Raw genomic sequence first — 16,434 nt, forward strand, 5'->3', positions numbered from 1 at the left:
AATAGCTCATTGTGGAGAGGTTGTGTGGGGCAACTAGTCCTGGAATTGTGCAGGCTCTATCACTCGGCCCACATATGCCCCATACAAGATTTACTCAGCATCCTATTGGACTCTGCTAGCAGGGTCAAAAAAAAACGGCCTCCGCCGGTAAGGTAATGGGCAAAAGTTTTATATACCCTGCATTTGACGTGATAAGTTTTATATACCCTACATAATATGAAACCCCCTGCGACCAGTAAAAACCCCCCAATTCCCCCCCCGTAGCCTCCCGTAGCCCCCTCGCCATCGCCCCCTCGCTGTCGCTCCTTTCGACGGCCTCATTCGGCCCAGTCGTTAAGGACTCTCGACCAGGCGTCTAGGTCGAGGTAGAGCTGACCGTTCATAGGAACGGTCAGCTCGCCAAGAGAAGCCATCCTCGTGGGCCTGAGCCGAGCTCAGGACTTCCGATGCCTCGCGACGAGGGCTTCCGAAGAGTCGTCGAGTGCCTCAGTGAGGGCAGCGGCTAGCGAGTCAGCTGGGACAGCGAGGAGGGCGACGGCGAGGGGGAGCAACCGCGAGGGAGGCAACGCGAGGGAGGGAGGCAACGCGCCGAGCGCGTTGAGTGGTTTCCTGCTTAGTAAGAATCACCATGGTATATAAAACTTATTTATGAACTTACCGGGTATATAAAACTTTTGCCCTAACGTAATTCACCCCTGAGTGGGCCACACCCCCAAGTGGGCCACCCCCAATCCAATTTCTACACTTAGAGCCATTTAATTCAACAAAACGCCATTCAATCCTAATTATCTCTCTCGGGGCAGTAATTAGCTCTATGTCCAGGCATCCTACATATATTGCATGTATATATACGTCGTGTACCTAATGCTGGTGCTGGTAATAGTGGTAGTGCTGCTGCTGCACCTTCAGATGTAGATGCACCTCCTAGACCAAAGCGCAAGCCCTGCGCTTCTTGAACTGATAATCCCCCTTCATGAGCAAACTGCTTATTAGATAGGCTCTTCTTCTTCTTCTGTTTGTGATTCGCCTCACGTAGATCCTTGTTTTCCCTCTCTAAAAGAAGAATAGCTCTCATCGCTCCATTGCATGCTTTATACATCTGCTCAATTACCTGCTTTGTAGGGGTAGGTTGGCTTTCTGACCGATATTTCAGCAGGGATTTAGCTGATCTTTGGTGCTTTGCGAGCTGTGCAATCGTAGCTGGTGTGTGTGGTTGATATACACTAGATCTGCTAGATGGTCGACTAGGCACTGGGGTTGGCGTTCGCAGTGATATATTAAGCTTTGAGAGCACAGCTTCTGCATTTAATGGTACTAATCCAGCTGCTTTAAAGCTATTCTGGATAGTATTCGTTTGAAATGCATCAGTGCGAGCAGTTGGATATGCAGCTAGGAATTCTAGCTTGTCAATATGGTTGATCCCCATTCTGATCCACTAGCCTTCCATATTCACGTTTCAATCCTGCAAAGCACCCTACATCTAGGGGCTGAAGAAGATGCGATGAATGCGCAGGCATACATATAGGAATGATGTTATTTTCAGTGCATAGCTGATTAAAGCGTGGCGTAAGATGGCTGCCATATCCATCTAGGACCAAAAGTCGATATCTTCCACGCGCACGCGCATATGGGATGAATAGTTTTTCTAGCCATCTTAGACCAATTTTATCCGTAGTCCAGCCATTAGCACTAAGTTCAAACCACCAGTCTTGTGGTATATCTGATTGGAACCAGCTTTCCTTATATAGTTTGCCTTTGAAGATGATCATAGGTGGAAGGGCGTATCCTTCAGCACCTATTGTTTCAATCACAGTTACCCACTCGCGATTACCTGGCTGCAAAACTGATCTACGACCATAGTATTCAGCCCTAGTAACAACCTTCGCTGTCGCGCATAGCCCCATCGCAAACCCAGTTTCATCGAAATTGTAGATATCCTCAGGTAGAATACCATACATAGCGATAGCACTCTCAACCCTCTTAAACCACTCACGTAGCACTCGTGGATCTTCTTGCTGGGCCCGCTTGTAGTCGTACCGTCGTGAGAATCGTGATTTGAGGCTTGGGGTGCGCTTGATGTACTTGCTAACCCAATTTGCCCCCACTGGTGCAATTCCGCGCGCAGCAAGTAGTAGATTGGCCATTTCTCCCACCATATGTGGGCGCGGAGCTGCCCCTCGCACCCATTTTTTAAGCGCTTCTTCATCTTCTTGGGTCATCTTATGGCTGCTAGGGCGCGTATCTGCACGATTTGTGATACCATTGAGGCGTCGCGCAAGTGTGGTACGTGGTACTTGAGAAACGCGTCACTGCATCACGTATAGAGCTAATTTCTTCTCTTTGAATAGCTTGTATTGCAAGTAAGATGCGCCCTTCCTGATGGGCTAAATCCTGTTTCGATTTCTTGCGAATTGGTGGCATAGTGGTTGGTAGAAGATAGATGTATGCGTAGATGCGCGAAAATAAGAGCGGGTGGCCCACTCGGGGGTGTGGCCCACTCAAGGGTGAATTACGTTAATATGGATACAAGAGGATTTGCGCCCCAGTTAACTAGCGTGGAAGATATGGCAAATTTGATCCTATAAACGCGTAGAGAGCAACGCGTTAGAAAGCTCTAGGCGCATCGATTTGTAAAGCGACAACCAGCCCTTATGATGCATTTTAATCGCGTTTATGATTTCCAAAGGGCCTTATGCGAAGATTCTAAGCTAATTAGCTCGTGGTTCTGACTAGTTGAAAATATAAGGGCAAAATACAGGGTTTTGGACTATGACTTCTACAACTTCGACGAAACCGGCTTCATGATGGATGTTATTTGCCCTGTAATGGTTGTTATCTGTGTAGATCGACGTGGTAGAGGCAAGGCAGTTTAACTAGGCAATCGGGAATAGGCTATAGCAATTGCTTGTATCAACAGTGAAGGCTAGAGTGTTCCTCCATTTCTAGTTGTTTAGGGCAGGAACCACCTTTTAAATTAGTACATAGATGGCAGCCTCCCTCATAACTAGGTTGTTAAACCAACAAGCAATGGATAGACAAACAATGAGACAGGTCTAGAATGGTTGAAACACTTTGACAAACATACTAGTACACGTATAAGGGGTCCATATCAAATACTAGTGTTAGATGGGCATAAGAGCCACGAATCGGCTGAGTTCTAAGAGTACTACAAGACACACAACATTATTACTCTTAGACTACCTCCCTATTCATCCCATCTAACCTAGCCACTTGATGTTAGGTGTTTTAGTGTGTTAAAGCAGGCGTACAGTTAGCAAATTAAGACATTCATTAAGGCCTATATTAACCACATTACAAAGGTAGAGTTCTTAGATGGAACTCTTGGTTTAAGATGATTGACTGCGCCTTGGATCCACTACTGTAATGGTGGGTGCACCAGATGTGAGAATCTAGCCACCCAAGGAAGGGATGAATTTACTAAGACAACACACTGTCTGTAAGGACACAGGGAATACGGCTCTCCGTAGGTGCATATGGGAGTGCGAGTCGGAGGTGATGCTGTATTCTATCCTATACATATGGGAGTGCGAGTCGGAGGTGATGCTGTATTCTATCCTATAGGTCTACTACGAAGGATACAAAAAAGATGAAGGGGGAACCCCGTTGAGTCTGTTTCCTTAACTCCCGAAACGGGCCCGACTCGGTTATCCCAACCCTAGCCCTGAACCTTCCACCGCAACAGGTCTACATCGGCCCTGAACCCTATACACTTACCGTCCCCCACTATAGTGTAACTCGCTATATGATCCTCTACTGGTTCGAAACCCCACCGAGTCGGATTCCATGTTTGTAGTGACCGTAACAGTTCTGAGACAGGTTCTTCGAGTATCTAGGTACGGAGGCATCCTTACACTGTCTTAGAAAACAGAGCCAAAGGGTCGTAGCTTAGACTATTCCACAACGCAGCAATCAGGTGTGTGATGTAGTGAAGTGGTTCAGACAAGTTGCAACAAATGTTGAGTCTGGGAACTCAGGGGTAAGTCAGAGGTTAACACCTCACTGACTTTTCAGAAACAAGGAGTAACAAGATGAATGCTTGAAAGCTTGGAAAAGACGTGGAAGTATGTGATAGTCGATTTACTGTATTGTCTGCTTGCCCTTTCTTAAGGAAAGGGCAATCCTATTTATGCTAAAGGAGTGTAGTTCTCTCATTTTCCAAGACTTTCCATGATTACCAGGCTTGGTAACTGTAGTCGACGTAAGAGAATCCCATAGAACCATCTCTTAGGTTCGTAGCCTATAGGAAGTAAAAGGAGGTCCAAGGTCAGAGTACCCCTATAGACAAATTATGTCATAGACAAATTATGTCATAGACAAATTATGTCATAGACAAATTATGTCATAACTTAACCAATCTTGTGGGTAACTAAAGAGCGATGACATGTAATGAATCATAGAGGTTCGTAGGAGCTTTTAGAGCTATCGTTCATGCTCCTAGGCCTCTAGTTGGTAGAGATATGTCATGTGGTAGTATGAGTGATGTCATGTAATGAATCATAGAGGGTTGTAGAGATATGCTATGTGGTAATATCGGCCCAGTAACTAAGGAGCGATGACGTGTAATGAATCATAGATGGTTGTAGCAATCGTTGAGTAGTATTGCTCTTGTTGTTGGTGTGATAAGCCAAAATATGTATAGTGACTTGTAGGTTTGAGGAGGAGATTTCCAAGTTTGCTCTTGAGTTTGATAGCAAACTGAGTGCAACGAATGTCAGTATGACAACTACGACGCGAAGCTATTGATGTCTTTGCAGCTAGAGACAAGTTAGAAAAGGACGCACTTTCAGAAACAGACTGGGGTTATTTGCAGAAGATTAGGGACTTTCTTCAGTATTTTGAGGACGCCACACTATCAACTGAAGGACACGTGGGCACATTAGACCGTGTTTTACCTACTATGGACTTTCTATTAGAGCATTTTGAGGCCGCAAAGATACAATATCAAGAGGATAGATACATGGCCCCATGTTGCAACTCTGGTTGGGCTAAACTAGACAAGTACTATGCTCTAACAGGTAGAACCCCGGTCTATATAGCAGCAATGGTACTGTGCCCGGCATTTAAATGGGAGTACTTCGAATCTACTTGGGAGGATGTGTGGATCACTAGAGGAAAGGTTAAGATGCAGGAATTCTGGGAAGAAAAATACAAGTCCAAAGCTATTGTTCTTCCTCCACGAGCAAACAGGTGCAGCATCAGCAGCGGGAAAATCAGTATCAGGCTTGGAGAAGGAAGAAAGCCGGTGTACAGACAGAGGTAGATGAGTATGCTAGGTATCTTCAAGCTCCCATCTTGTCAGAGGTCAAAGATGCACTTGCATGGTGGTTAGAACCTACGCAGCGGCTAATGTATCCTAATCTTTCTTTAATGGGCATTGATATTCTTTCAATTCCAGCTATGTCAGCAGAACCAGAAAGGCTATTTTCAGGTGCGTTGCTCACAGTTACTGATAGAAGGAATAACTTGGGGGTGGAGACTATCGAGGCTACAGAGTGTTTGAAATCTTGGATGTAATTTATATACAAACTGTCAGTTTATTAGTCAGCTTCACAGTCCGTCCAGTTTGACCACATAAATATACAGTCCAGTCCAGTTTGCTCAATATTTAAACAGTCCAGTCCAGTTTAAGGCCTTGGACGGACTATTTGGACTATTACCCACACTGCAAAGAGCAGGAAAAGAGGTATAAGAGAGATTGAGTTTTATGTCACAGTTCACCAAGGCATAGGGCGCCAGTTGGGTATTATGAATTAAACTCAATCTAGAGAAGAAAGGAAAGAGAAGAGGAGCACTCGAGCAGTAGCCAGGTCGCTTTCTTAGAAAGAAATTCTATGTAATGGTGGGTGCACCAGATGTGAGAATCTAGCCACCCAAGGAAGGGATGATTTTACTAAGACAACACACTGTCTTAGGAAACATAGCCAAAGGGTTGTAGCTTAGACTATTCCACAATGCAGCAATCAGGTGTGTGATGTAGTGAAGTGGTTCAGACAAGTTGCAACAAATGTTGAGTCTGGGAACTCAGGGGTAAGTCAGAGGTTAACACCTCACTGAGTTTTCAGAAACAAGGAGTAACAAGATCAATGCTTGGAAGCTTGGAAAAGACGTAGAAGTATGTGCTAGTCGATCTACTGTATTGCCTGCTTGCCCTTTCTTAAGGAAAGGGCAATCCTATTTATGCCAAAGGAGTGTAGTTCTCTCATTTTCCATGACTTTCCATGACTAACCAGGCTTGGTAAATGTATTAGAAATCAAGTGCGACCCACAACTAGCTTGCTAATCATGTAGCAAATGTAAGAGAATCCCATAGAACCATCTCTTGGGTTCCTAGCCTATAGGAAGTGAAAAGGAGGTCCAAGGTCAGAGTACCTATAGACAAATTATGTCATAACTTAACCAATCTTGTGGGTAACTAAGGAGCGATGACGTGTAATGAATCATAGAGGGTTGTAGAAGCTTCTAGAGCTATTGTTCATGTTCCTAGGCCTCTAGTTGGTAGAGATATGCCATGTGGTAGTATTGGCCCACCCCCTTAAGGAGGAGATTTTCTTAATAACTTGTTCAATGAGTGTCCAAATGATATGCCATGATGTATGTAGCATAAACAGATGTAGTAGAAGAGTTTGCAGCAATCGTTGAGTAGTATTGCTTCTGTTGTTGGTGTGATAAGCCAAGATATGTATGGTGACTTGTAGGTTTGAGGAGGAGATTTCTAAGTTTGCTCTTGAGTTTGATAGCAAACTGAGTGCAACGAATGTCAGTATGAGGAGGAGATTTCTAAGTTTGCTCTTGAGTTTGATAGCAAACTGAGTGCAACGAATGTCAGTATGACATTCTAGAATAAGCATTTTTTAGATTTCTCTTAGGCTCCCAAGTGTTGTCACTTATAGGATAGCCTTTCCACTTAACAAGGAAGTAGTCCTGACCTCTAAGTGTCTTTTTGTCAAGGATAGACTCTACTTCATATTCTGGTTGATTCAAAATCAGAACAGGAGGTGGAGGAGACTGAAGTGGTCTTAAGGAACTTTCTTGTGCCTTAGACAAGAGAGATGCATGGAAGACATTATAGATAGTCCAAGTAGGTGGTGTCATACTGACATTCGTTGCACTCAGTTTGCTATCAAACTCAAGAGCAAACTTAGAAATCTCTTCCTCAAACCTACAAGTCACTATACATTTTGACTTATCACACCAACAACAAGAGCAATACTACTCAACGATTGCTACAACCCTCTATGATTCATTACACGTCATTGACCCTTCGTCTCTGTTTCCCAAGACAGTGTGTTGTCTTAAGCATAGTTTGTATAAATTCTTAGATATTGTTCAAGTACAGAGTTGACTCTCTCTATCTAGCCATCTGTTTGAGGGTGATAAGCTGTAGAGAAGCGTTGTTCCATGTTTAAGAGTTTAGAGAACTCCTTAAAAAAGTTTGAAGTGAAAACTGCTCCCCTATCTGAGATCTAGTGTCTAGGAATTCCATGATATTTAAAGACCACCTTAAGGAATAGCCACGCAAGTTCAGAAGCTGTGATAGTCTCATTGCAAGGCTCAAAATGTGCCATTTTTGTGAGCCTTTCTACCACCACAAGGATAGAGTCATAAGGGGTAGCACCCCGTTTTAGGATAGAAGGAGGCAACTTGACTATAAAGTCAATGGATATGGAGTCCCATAGGCGTTCTAGTATAGGTAGAGGCTGCAAGAGGCTGTAGGGCTTTTGCCGTCTAGGTTTGTTTTAGTTGCAAGTAGTGCAAGAAGATATATAGTCTTGAAGAGTAGTCCTTAGACTAGGCCAGTAGAACTTTCCTGTTAGAAGTTCATAAGTTTTTGCAAAGCTAGTAGAACTTTCTTGTTAGAAGTTCATACGTTTTTGCAAAGCCAAAGTTCCCTACAGATAGAGCATCATGGAACTGCTATAGTTTATCTGCCTAACTGAAAAGTTACAAGGCTCTTCTTATCCAACTATTAACTATGCCGTTCCGCAGTATATGAGAATGATTAAGAAGCTTGAAGATAAGAGAAGTGAGCTACTAGAATGAAGCCTAGTTGCTCATACTACTTCGATAGCATTAAAGAAGCCTAATGACTACTATACTCTAGCAACAAATCAGCAACAGAGTCACTCTACGATTGCTACAATTTGTGATCCTTAGTATAATTTTAACGTCTTTAATATTATATAGAAAGACAGCACACAGTCAATCAAAAAGAACAGGGCAAAAGCACAATGGCAGGACTGCTTTTATCGATATTTAGGCCGCCAAACGTCATTAATAGTATTGAAGATGAGGATCTAGATACAGAGCAAGCTATGAACATTGATATAGACTTAGAAGATGAGTTATATGTATCACAAAGCAATTATAATACTGAGCTGGAATGGAAGCGATGGATGAAGGAGCCAACAGTTGGCAGGGACATAGATATTCTCAATTATTAGCATAGTAAGCAATACTAATATCTAACAATTGCTTGTATAGCAAAGGACCACCTAGCTGTTCCAGCTACATCAGCAGACTCGGAACGAGTATTTAGTGTTGGCGGCGACATTATTACAAAGAAACGAAACCGACTGTCGCCGTCTACACTTAGATATCTACTATGCTTAAGGAATTGGGGTGTTATATCACAAGGCGATGACGAAGACAGTGGTGATGATGCAGATAATGAGAGCTAGCTTAGTATATATACTGTTATTTATCAATTTTCATTTTATATGCGAGTACTACTCATGGTATTCGAGTACTGGTATTCGAGTACTGGTATTCGAGCTTCAATATGAGTACTCTACTCGAGGATGCTCGAGTAGTATTCAGAGTGGTATTCGGGCAACACTGTTCGGTGGAGATTTGGAAACAACGCGCGTCCTCCACTAGGCCGTTCTGGGTGGATTGGGATGGGATGGGGATAGATGGGAAGGGATGGGGACGGGGGAGATGCCATACAAACACAGTTTTCCCGCCGCACTCGACGTTCTTTGCTGTGTTTGTTGTGAGCTCGACTTAGCTTCACCCCGAGGGGTACTAGTCACCAGCACTGCGTAAAAGTGCGAGCTCGTTGCTGGTGGGCCCCCTAAGCCTCTTGATAACTTTCTCTCGAGACCTCGGGAGACCCTGGGCCATCTAACGCCTTGCCCCAGGAAGGCGGTCCTCAATTCTGTTGGTCCACCATAACCCCTTGCAGCGCAGTTGTAACTTCCGTCTGCTGCTCCAAGTTCTGTTCTACCGCGTCAGCCGTTCTCTGCGCAGCATCGTTGTTCTGTCGGATCGTAGTCGCTGCCTGAGTGCCGGGAGAGAGTGGTGCCTTTGTTAGCTTGCCGAGCCAGGAATTGGGAAAACAGACCCCCGCGACGACGAATGTGGCCACTATGGCTCCAGGGATGATGCCGACCGCGACCAGGGCGAGCATCGCCAGATCATACGACATCGTTCCGTAGTCGATGGGGGGGAGACGAGAGGAAAAAAGGAAAGACCCTGAGAATCGAAAGGGGGGGGAAAGGTAAGAAAAGGGGCCTGGAAATCGATGTGAGAAACCAAGAAAAAGAAGAGCTGTTTCAGTAGCCAAGAAATATGATGGCCAGAATGAAGATCGGTGTGTGAAGTAGAATGAGAGAAAGAGAGAAGACGGGGGAGCCCGTGGGATAATGTAAGTAAGATGTAAGTAAACATCATCGTGGTTGCAACTTCCTCTTTAGGTATATATGATAGTTAACAGCTAAACTTCAGCAGCCGCTTCCTCTCCTTAGCTGTTAAGAGCGACCTAAACTCCAGCTCCTCCGCTCCTTCCCCTGCCCCTTAGGACTCTGCGCAAATCGGCCCTTCCGCAGCGCAAAAATCCACGCCGAGCTCCCCCCTAGCTCTCACCCAATGGATTAAACTTCACAAAAACAATACCTATACTTCACCAACCGCTTCATCTCCCTCGGCATCACCAGCGACTCCAGCCCACCCCGCCACCCCTCTCCTTCAAACCTCACACAAATGGACCTCCCCGCTGCCTCCCTCCCCGCACCCCCCAGTAACCCCTTCTCACCCATATGCGCGCACCACACCGAATCATTCGCGTCCCTGCCCTCCCCTAGATCCTTCCACCGCGTCACCACATACGCCTTACCAGATTGCCCTATCCCCAACGTATCGACGCGGAACTCGGTCGCGCAGTCGCGGCATCGTACCAGCCCGGACCAGTTCCCCTCGTCCTTCTTCCCCTGGTGGGCACAGCAGTCACACTCGACCGCGGTAGGCGTGTGGTCTATCTCTATGCTGCCAGGGGTATAGACCATGTTGTACCTCCCCATGCCACTGGATTGGCAGTTGATCGTGCCGCGGAGCTGCTTGATGTGCGGGCAGATCATGATCTTTGTGTTGGTAAACATCTGGTCGTTGTTGGGGTGAACAAGGAGGATGTGTTGTTGACGGAGGAGGAGGGAGCCGTCGACAATGCGGAATGAGGTCTTGATTTCGTCAGGTCCAATCCAGCTCCATTCGTTGTATGAGAGTAGCTTTAGGGGGGAGGAGTAGTCGAGGCCTTGGCGGTGGCGCTTCATAGCCATTTGAAAAATAACATAGCTGAAGCGGGGATGGATGTATGACCGCATCGCTTCGTTGACTGGGATATCGCACCGCTTGGTAAACTTGATATGCCGCTCCAAGCGCTTAATCTTATGCAGCTTCTCACAATAGTAGCAAACGATATGGTCTGGTAAGTCAGGCTCGAGGAGCCTAAGGAACTCAGCTGTGCTGAAGGGGGGATGGCCATGCAGGCATTTCAAGTAGGGGATCGCGAGGAGGGCGTATAGCCTCTTGCTGCATAGGGAGAATGCGCCTGCGGAGGCGGGGGGGGGGTAGGAGGCGATGCGCAGGAGAAGCTCTGGAGGGAGCTTGGAGAGAGTTGAGGAGTCCACGGCGACGGGCTTGGTACGGAATCTTAGCGTGGCTAGGGGTAGGAGGGCGGCTGGCAAGAGACAGCGTATTGAGTCCATTTGGCCAAACTGGATAGGGGGCTGAAGCGCGGTGGTGTTGTGAGACTTTGAGAGATACTGCAGTAGGAAAGTATGGCGAGAGGATGGATGGGAAGCTGGCCTGGCCTGGCGCTGGGGGGGTATATAAATGCATTATGGGAACCATGGTACGATGGCCTCGAATGGTGTGTTAGGTTGGACCATTCATCTCGGCTGATGCCGACGACGCGTACCATAACAGATAGGTAAATAATAAATTGAAACTATTTAAAACAAATTTGGATCTATGTGGTTGTCGGGCAGTGATTCATCTTCGCTTGCAATCAAGTCGTAGTTAAGGCTTGAAAAACCGACAAAACTGCCTTCTTTAGCTGCTAGTTGTCGCTGCAACTCCATCTCATCTTCCTCCTCTTCTTCCTGTCTCTTACGCTTAATCCCAGGGTCGATGGTTACTTGGAGTAGTTCCCTCGGTGGCTTAGTGTCTGGGTTACTCCTTTGGAATTCAAGTAATTCCCTTTTCCGAGCCTGTTCCGCTCTCCGTGCATCAATGCCAGCACGGAGCTGCAGCTTATACTCAAGGTTAACCATGCGCTTTCTCTCTCTTCTCTATCTTGCTTCTTCTATAACGTGCTCCTTTACTACATGAATCTTCTTTCGTGCTTGTTCAACTGTAACAGCTCCGCCCTTTTGAATAGACTTTCTACTTCCTGATTTTCCGCTATCTTTGCTCTGTCATTATAGCAATGATCTGATGTTTTGGTGCTCTAATTGGTTGACGTTTCTATTAGACTTCAACTAAAATACAGGAGGGGATCGCTGACTATATACCCAGTCTCGATCAGGGGCTTGCAGTACTGACAAATTCAACACTCCCACTCAGGAATGCGAGCTATAGTCTAGCCATTGTTCTCTGGCAGCAGTCATATAAATAAAGTCATAGTTCCGATACGACCAAAAAACCCTTGACATCTCAGGGAAAATCGCAGTGTATCAGTCGGCTGGATAAACCAGCTCATATCTCAGCATCTCTAGGTAATAAAAACCCCTTATATTAGGAGGGAAAAGCCTGACCTGCCATGTCTTCTCATGCCTGCTCCAGCCCAATTGCCTTCCTGAATCCTTCGAACTTGATCTTGTCTAACGCCTTTGTCAAGCCATCGGCTACCTGACTCTCTGTCTCGATATACTGAAGCTCTATAGCAAAATGATATTGTATATCAATGTGTTTAGTACGGGCGTGAAATTAAGGGTTCTTCGCAAGTGCAATAGCGCCTTGGTTATCGCAGTATATAATCGTCGCTTGCGCCTTGTATGCTGCTTCGGGTTGTATTTCATTAAGTAGTCGTAGCCAAATTGCCTCTTTTGTAGCATTCGTTTGGCCGATATATTCAGCCTCGCACGATGACAGTGCAACAGTTGATTGTAGCTTTGAGGACCAGCTAATCACCGCACTTCCTACATTAAAAACGTAGCCTGAAGTTGATTTCCAAGTGTCATAGTCTCCCGCCTAATCAGAATCACTATAGCCAGACAGCGCTGCTAGTGGACCTTTGAAGACAAGCACATAGTCGATTGTCTTACGGAGGTATCGGAATATTCGAGTTACGGTGGCTTTGTGAGTTTGCGTAGGTTTTGCAGCAAATCGGCCGACGACTAAGACAGCGTAGGTGTAAGGAAGGCCATCACGTGCCACCACGTGAGGCCACTTTCATGGGGCCCGTAGAGCTCAGTAAAGTAGGGCACAAGGCGCCTAGATAAAAGGGGTTGGAGGCCTCGGAAGAAGGCCTCTAGTCAATAGTCGCTATATCTATGTAGACCTATTATGCTTATACAATACAATACCTTCCTGCCTCCTGACCTGGTCCCCTAGACTCCTGTGAGACCTTAGGCCTACGCTTTACAATTCTATTAACTCAACCTATATCTAGCCTACTAGGTCGGGATGGCAAGCTTAGAAAGACGGATTACTTGAGCGACCTCTAGGGGGGCGACACTAGCGACCAAGGCTACTAAGCCAGCTCTAAGAGCTACGCCTATAGAAGCCAACTACTCAAAGGTTTCTTATCTGATCCCTTTCATCGTCGCCTTCATCTCATCTTTGCATAGAACCCCTACAAACGGCAGACTAGGGCGAGAGCATGGCATCGAAGTTGGCTCACCTTTAGGAATGAATGGACGAGGAAAGGGCTTACATTAATACCATAGAGGATGTAAGGATGCCTCCTTACACGGGGTACCCTCGGACCCGTAAGACAACGCGGAATAGGCGACATAGTAGTATAGCAGCATAGACGTTCTAGGGTCGGGGTCGATTCGGGCGGCAGACGGGAGTGGATCTACCGGTACGCTAAGGCCTAGCCGAGTCGGACCCCATTTAGGTACATAAGGGGTAGGAAGCTATAAGCTCCCCCTTCATCTTTTTTGTATCCTTCGTAGTAGACCTATAGGATAGAATACAGCATCACCTCCGACTCGCACTCCCATATGCACCTACGGAGAGCCGTATTCCCTGTGTCCTTACATTATACAAAAAAGATCACGCCTGCCGGGGACGGCCGTACTTAAATAATATCCCACAACGGAACGACTTAGGAGAACTACCGTTGCACCATCGACTGCGACTCGGTAATGTTTCGGAGTAGAGACCTGACGACTTCAAATAGCCGTGATTCCAGAGATCTCACGGACAGCCAGTGGATCAGGGTTTGATTCTTCAGAACAAGCTGGTAAAGTCGCCGACGCGTTGGCGCCGAATAGGATACGAGATCCTAAAGAACCCCCTTAGCACAGAGGCAATTGTGAACAAGAGTGCTGATAGCTACGAGCTACCGGAAGTCAGACTCTTCCGTATCGACTGCGAGTCGATACACCCCCGAATCAAGATGTCGCGCAAGACGACACAAAACCCACCACCCGATAATGACGGTCAACCGCTACGAATGACAACTAGGCAAACCGCCACAGCGGGCACGACCGCAGGACCATCCGAAAGCCCCCCGGATCGCATAGCGAACCTGGAGAACGAGATGCGGGAGCTCAAGGCGATGGTAGCCAGCCTCGTAGCCAGCCAGACCCGAATACCGTCTACGCCACCACCGGCGGACACCCCAGTGCGCACCATTGAGGTCGACGAAGACGAACAGCCCGTGTCGCCAATGCGAAACACGCCCGGCACCGTTCGACTGCCTCCGGTTGGCACCACGCGCTCTCTTTCAATCCCGGCTCTACCTCGACAGTACACCGAGGACCCTCCGAATCGCTACAAGAAATCCACCATCTCTGAGAAGATTACGCCGCTCAGCGATGGGATAGAACATACCTTCATGCAATGGAGCGCGTCCATTCGGGACCGACTTGTAGTCAATGAGGACCACTACCCTACCGACGTCTCGAGAAGAGCGTTGATATGGGGAACTACGACCGGCCTGGCAAAGAAATATCTGGAACCCCAATACCTATCGGATACGCATGGCTTCCAGAGCGCAGACGAAATGATGGACCTATTAGGATCATATTACCTTACGGGTAATGAGACCGAACAGGCCCGGAACGAATTCGACGATATGCAGATGGGCGAAAAGGGTCACTTACACGAAACCTTCCCCGAGTTCAAAGCCCGCTTCCAAAGTGCGGCGATTACGGGACAAGTATCACAATCGGAGTGGTTTCGGTATATGTGGAACAAGCTCACACCGCAATTCCGCAGCCGCGTGGCGGTCGTGAAGGACCAATGGAAAGGCGATTACCTCACCATGGTCCGAGCCTTAACCGCCTTCGACCAAGAGCGACGCAGGAACGGCGAGTTGAGCTCCCAGTCCAAGAGCGGCGAGTCGAACTTCCCAGGACGGGCCCGCCTCGGCTCATCCAGGTTCCCGCCTGTGGAGGCCGCCAAGACCCAACCACCGAAGACGACAAGAAGTCCGTTGGGTTCCTTCCAGAGGACTCCTTTCATACCCACCGCCCCCAAGCCGGACATAACAGGTCGCGTGCGGACCGCCGTGCCGGCTGCGTCCGGAAACTGTTTCAAATGCGGGAAGCCCGGTCATTTCCAGGACAGGTGCCCGCTCAACCCCACAGTCAAAGAGATTGACCGCGAAGCCCCTGAACCCGAAGAGCAGTGGGAGGAGGCAGTCGAACTCCAATCGGATGCATCCCTGGAGGAAAACGACGAGGCCTAGGGAAAGGCTCCTTCCTAGGTCTACGCAAATGTGATCTGCGAGATCTCGACCTACAAGAACTCTTGGGCGGAACCCAGTTCTTAGTCGACACGACGCTGAGTCTGAACGGACTCGGTGTGCAAACGAAGGCTCTCGCAGACACAGGAGCAAACGGATACCTCGTCATCAACAAGCCCTTCGCGCTACGACTGTCGAAGGCGCTTCAGAGCCCCATACGGAAACTGCCCTACTCTGTACCCATACGTGGTTTTCAGCGAAAAATCCAAAGTCACGTATCGGAGTATATTCGGTTGCACTTAACAGTCGAAGGACGCCGAATATATAACTGCCTCTTTGTGCTCCTGGACCTCGGAGCACAAGATGTGATAATTGGGAAGAAGCTTTTCAGCCGCTTCCGAATACTACTCGACTCTGCAAAGAGCCGGTTAGTATGGCCAAAGGAGTACCCGCCGACTCCTAGCTGGAGCAAGGAGATCACCTTGCCCTACCACTCACGCGAAACGTCCATTAAACATCCTGCATACCAGTCGGATGCGAATCGCCGGGATTTCGCAATCCACCGCGAAGACAGACGCCGCGCAGGCGGACGTTCAATGGAAATGAAAGTGATAACTTCCGACTACGAAGAGATCACCGATACGCCATCGAACCCACCACGAAACCAGGAGGTTTCTCCCCCACCGCAGAAAACCCTAATACATAGGTTTACGCCCATGCATATATGCGAAATCAGTGCAAATGCTTTCCACCACGAGATGATGCGAAACGACTCCGAGTTTTTTCAAACTAGCATCTACGAAATCGATCAGATCATTCATGAAAAGGAGTTGGTAGAGGACGAAGAAACGCTCCGCCTCATCCAGCAGAAGCTTCCGCATATGCACCGGAGGTACACCGATGTCTTTTCGAAGTTGGAATCGGATCGAATTCCCCCCCACCGCATATACGACCACAAGATACAGCTCGAAGCCCCTTTACCAAATGCTTTCTCCCCGTTATATCGACAGGGCACCGAAGAGCTTAAGGCTACCAAGCAATACCTGCTGGAAAACCTGGAAAAGGGATTCATCGTCAACAGCAACAGCCCCTTTGCATCCCCTATCCTATTCGTAAAGAAAGCGGATGGCAAATTAAGATTTTGCATCGATTACCGGAAGTTAAATGGTCTCACCCGGAACGATCCCTACCCCATCCCGCGTATCGATGAACTACTAGGACGGGTGTCGAAAGCAAAAATCTTCACGAAGCTAGATATCAGACAAGCCTTCCATCGT

The 16,434-nt window shown here is 47.4% G+C and overlaps 3 protein-coding genes across 3 annotated transcripts; 1 reads left to right on the forward strand and 2 right to left on the reverse strand.

Annotated features, from left to right (window-relative positions):
• Positions 1-4,918: 4,918 nt before the first annotated feature.
• On the forward strand, positions 4,919-5,281 carry PLC1_4 (Phospholipase C; the record flags this gene model as incomplete). Its single annotated transcript, XM_024466785.1, has 1 exon — positions 4,919-5,281. One exon carries the CDS (start codon positions 4,919-4,921, stop codon positions 5,279-5,281), a length of 363 nt encoding a protein of 120 aa, XP_024325563.1.
• Positions 5,282-9,172: 3,891 nt separating this feature from the next.
• Positions 9,173-9,448, reverse strand: VC83_03137 (uncharacterized protein; the record flags this gene model as incomplete). Its single annotated transcript, XM_024466786.1, has 2 exons — positions 9,173-9,325; positions 9,365-9,448. The coding sequence occupies 2 exons, from the start codon at positions 9,446-9,448 to the stop codon at positions 9,173-9,175; spliced, it is 237 nt and encodes a 78-aa protein (XP_024325564.1).
• A 426-nt stretch (positions 9,449-9,874) lies between these two features.
• VC83_03138 (uncharacterized protein) lies at positions 9,875-11,570 on the reverse strand (the record flags this gene model as incomplete). Its single annotated transcript, XM_024466787.1, has 3 exons — positions 9,875-9,878; positions 9,931-10,975; positions 11,333-11,570. The coding sequence occupies 3 exons, from the start codon at positions 11,568-11,570 to the stop codon at positions 9,875-9,877; spliced, it is 1,287 nt and encodes a 428-aa protein (XP_024325242.1).
• Between the last annotated feature and the right edge of the window lie 4,864 nt (positions 11,571-16,434).

This window comes from Pseudogymnoascus destructans, assembly GCF_001641265.1.
Source record: "Pseudogymnoascus destructans isolate 20631-21 unplaced genomic scaffold scaffold_7, whole genome shotgun sequence".
NCBI classification, from domain to species: domain Eukaryota; kingdom Fungi; phylum Ascomycota; class Leotiomycetes; order Thelebolales; family Thelebolaceae; genus Pseudogymnoascus; species Pseudogymnoascus destructans.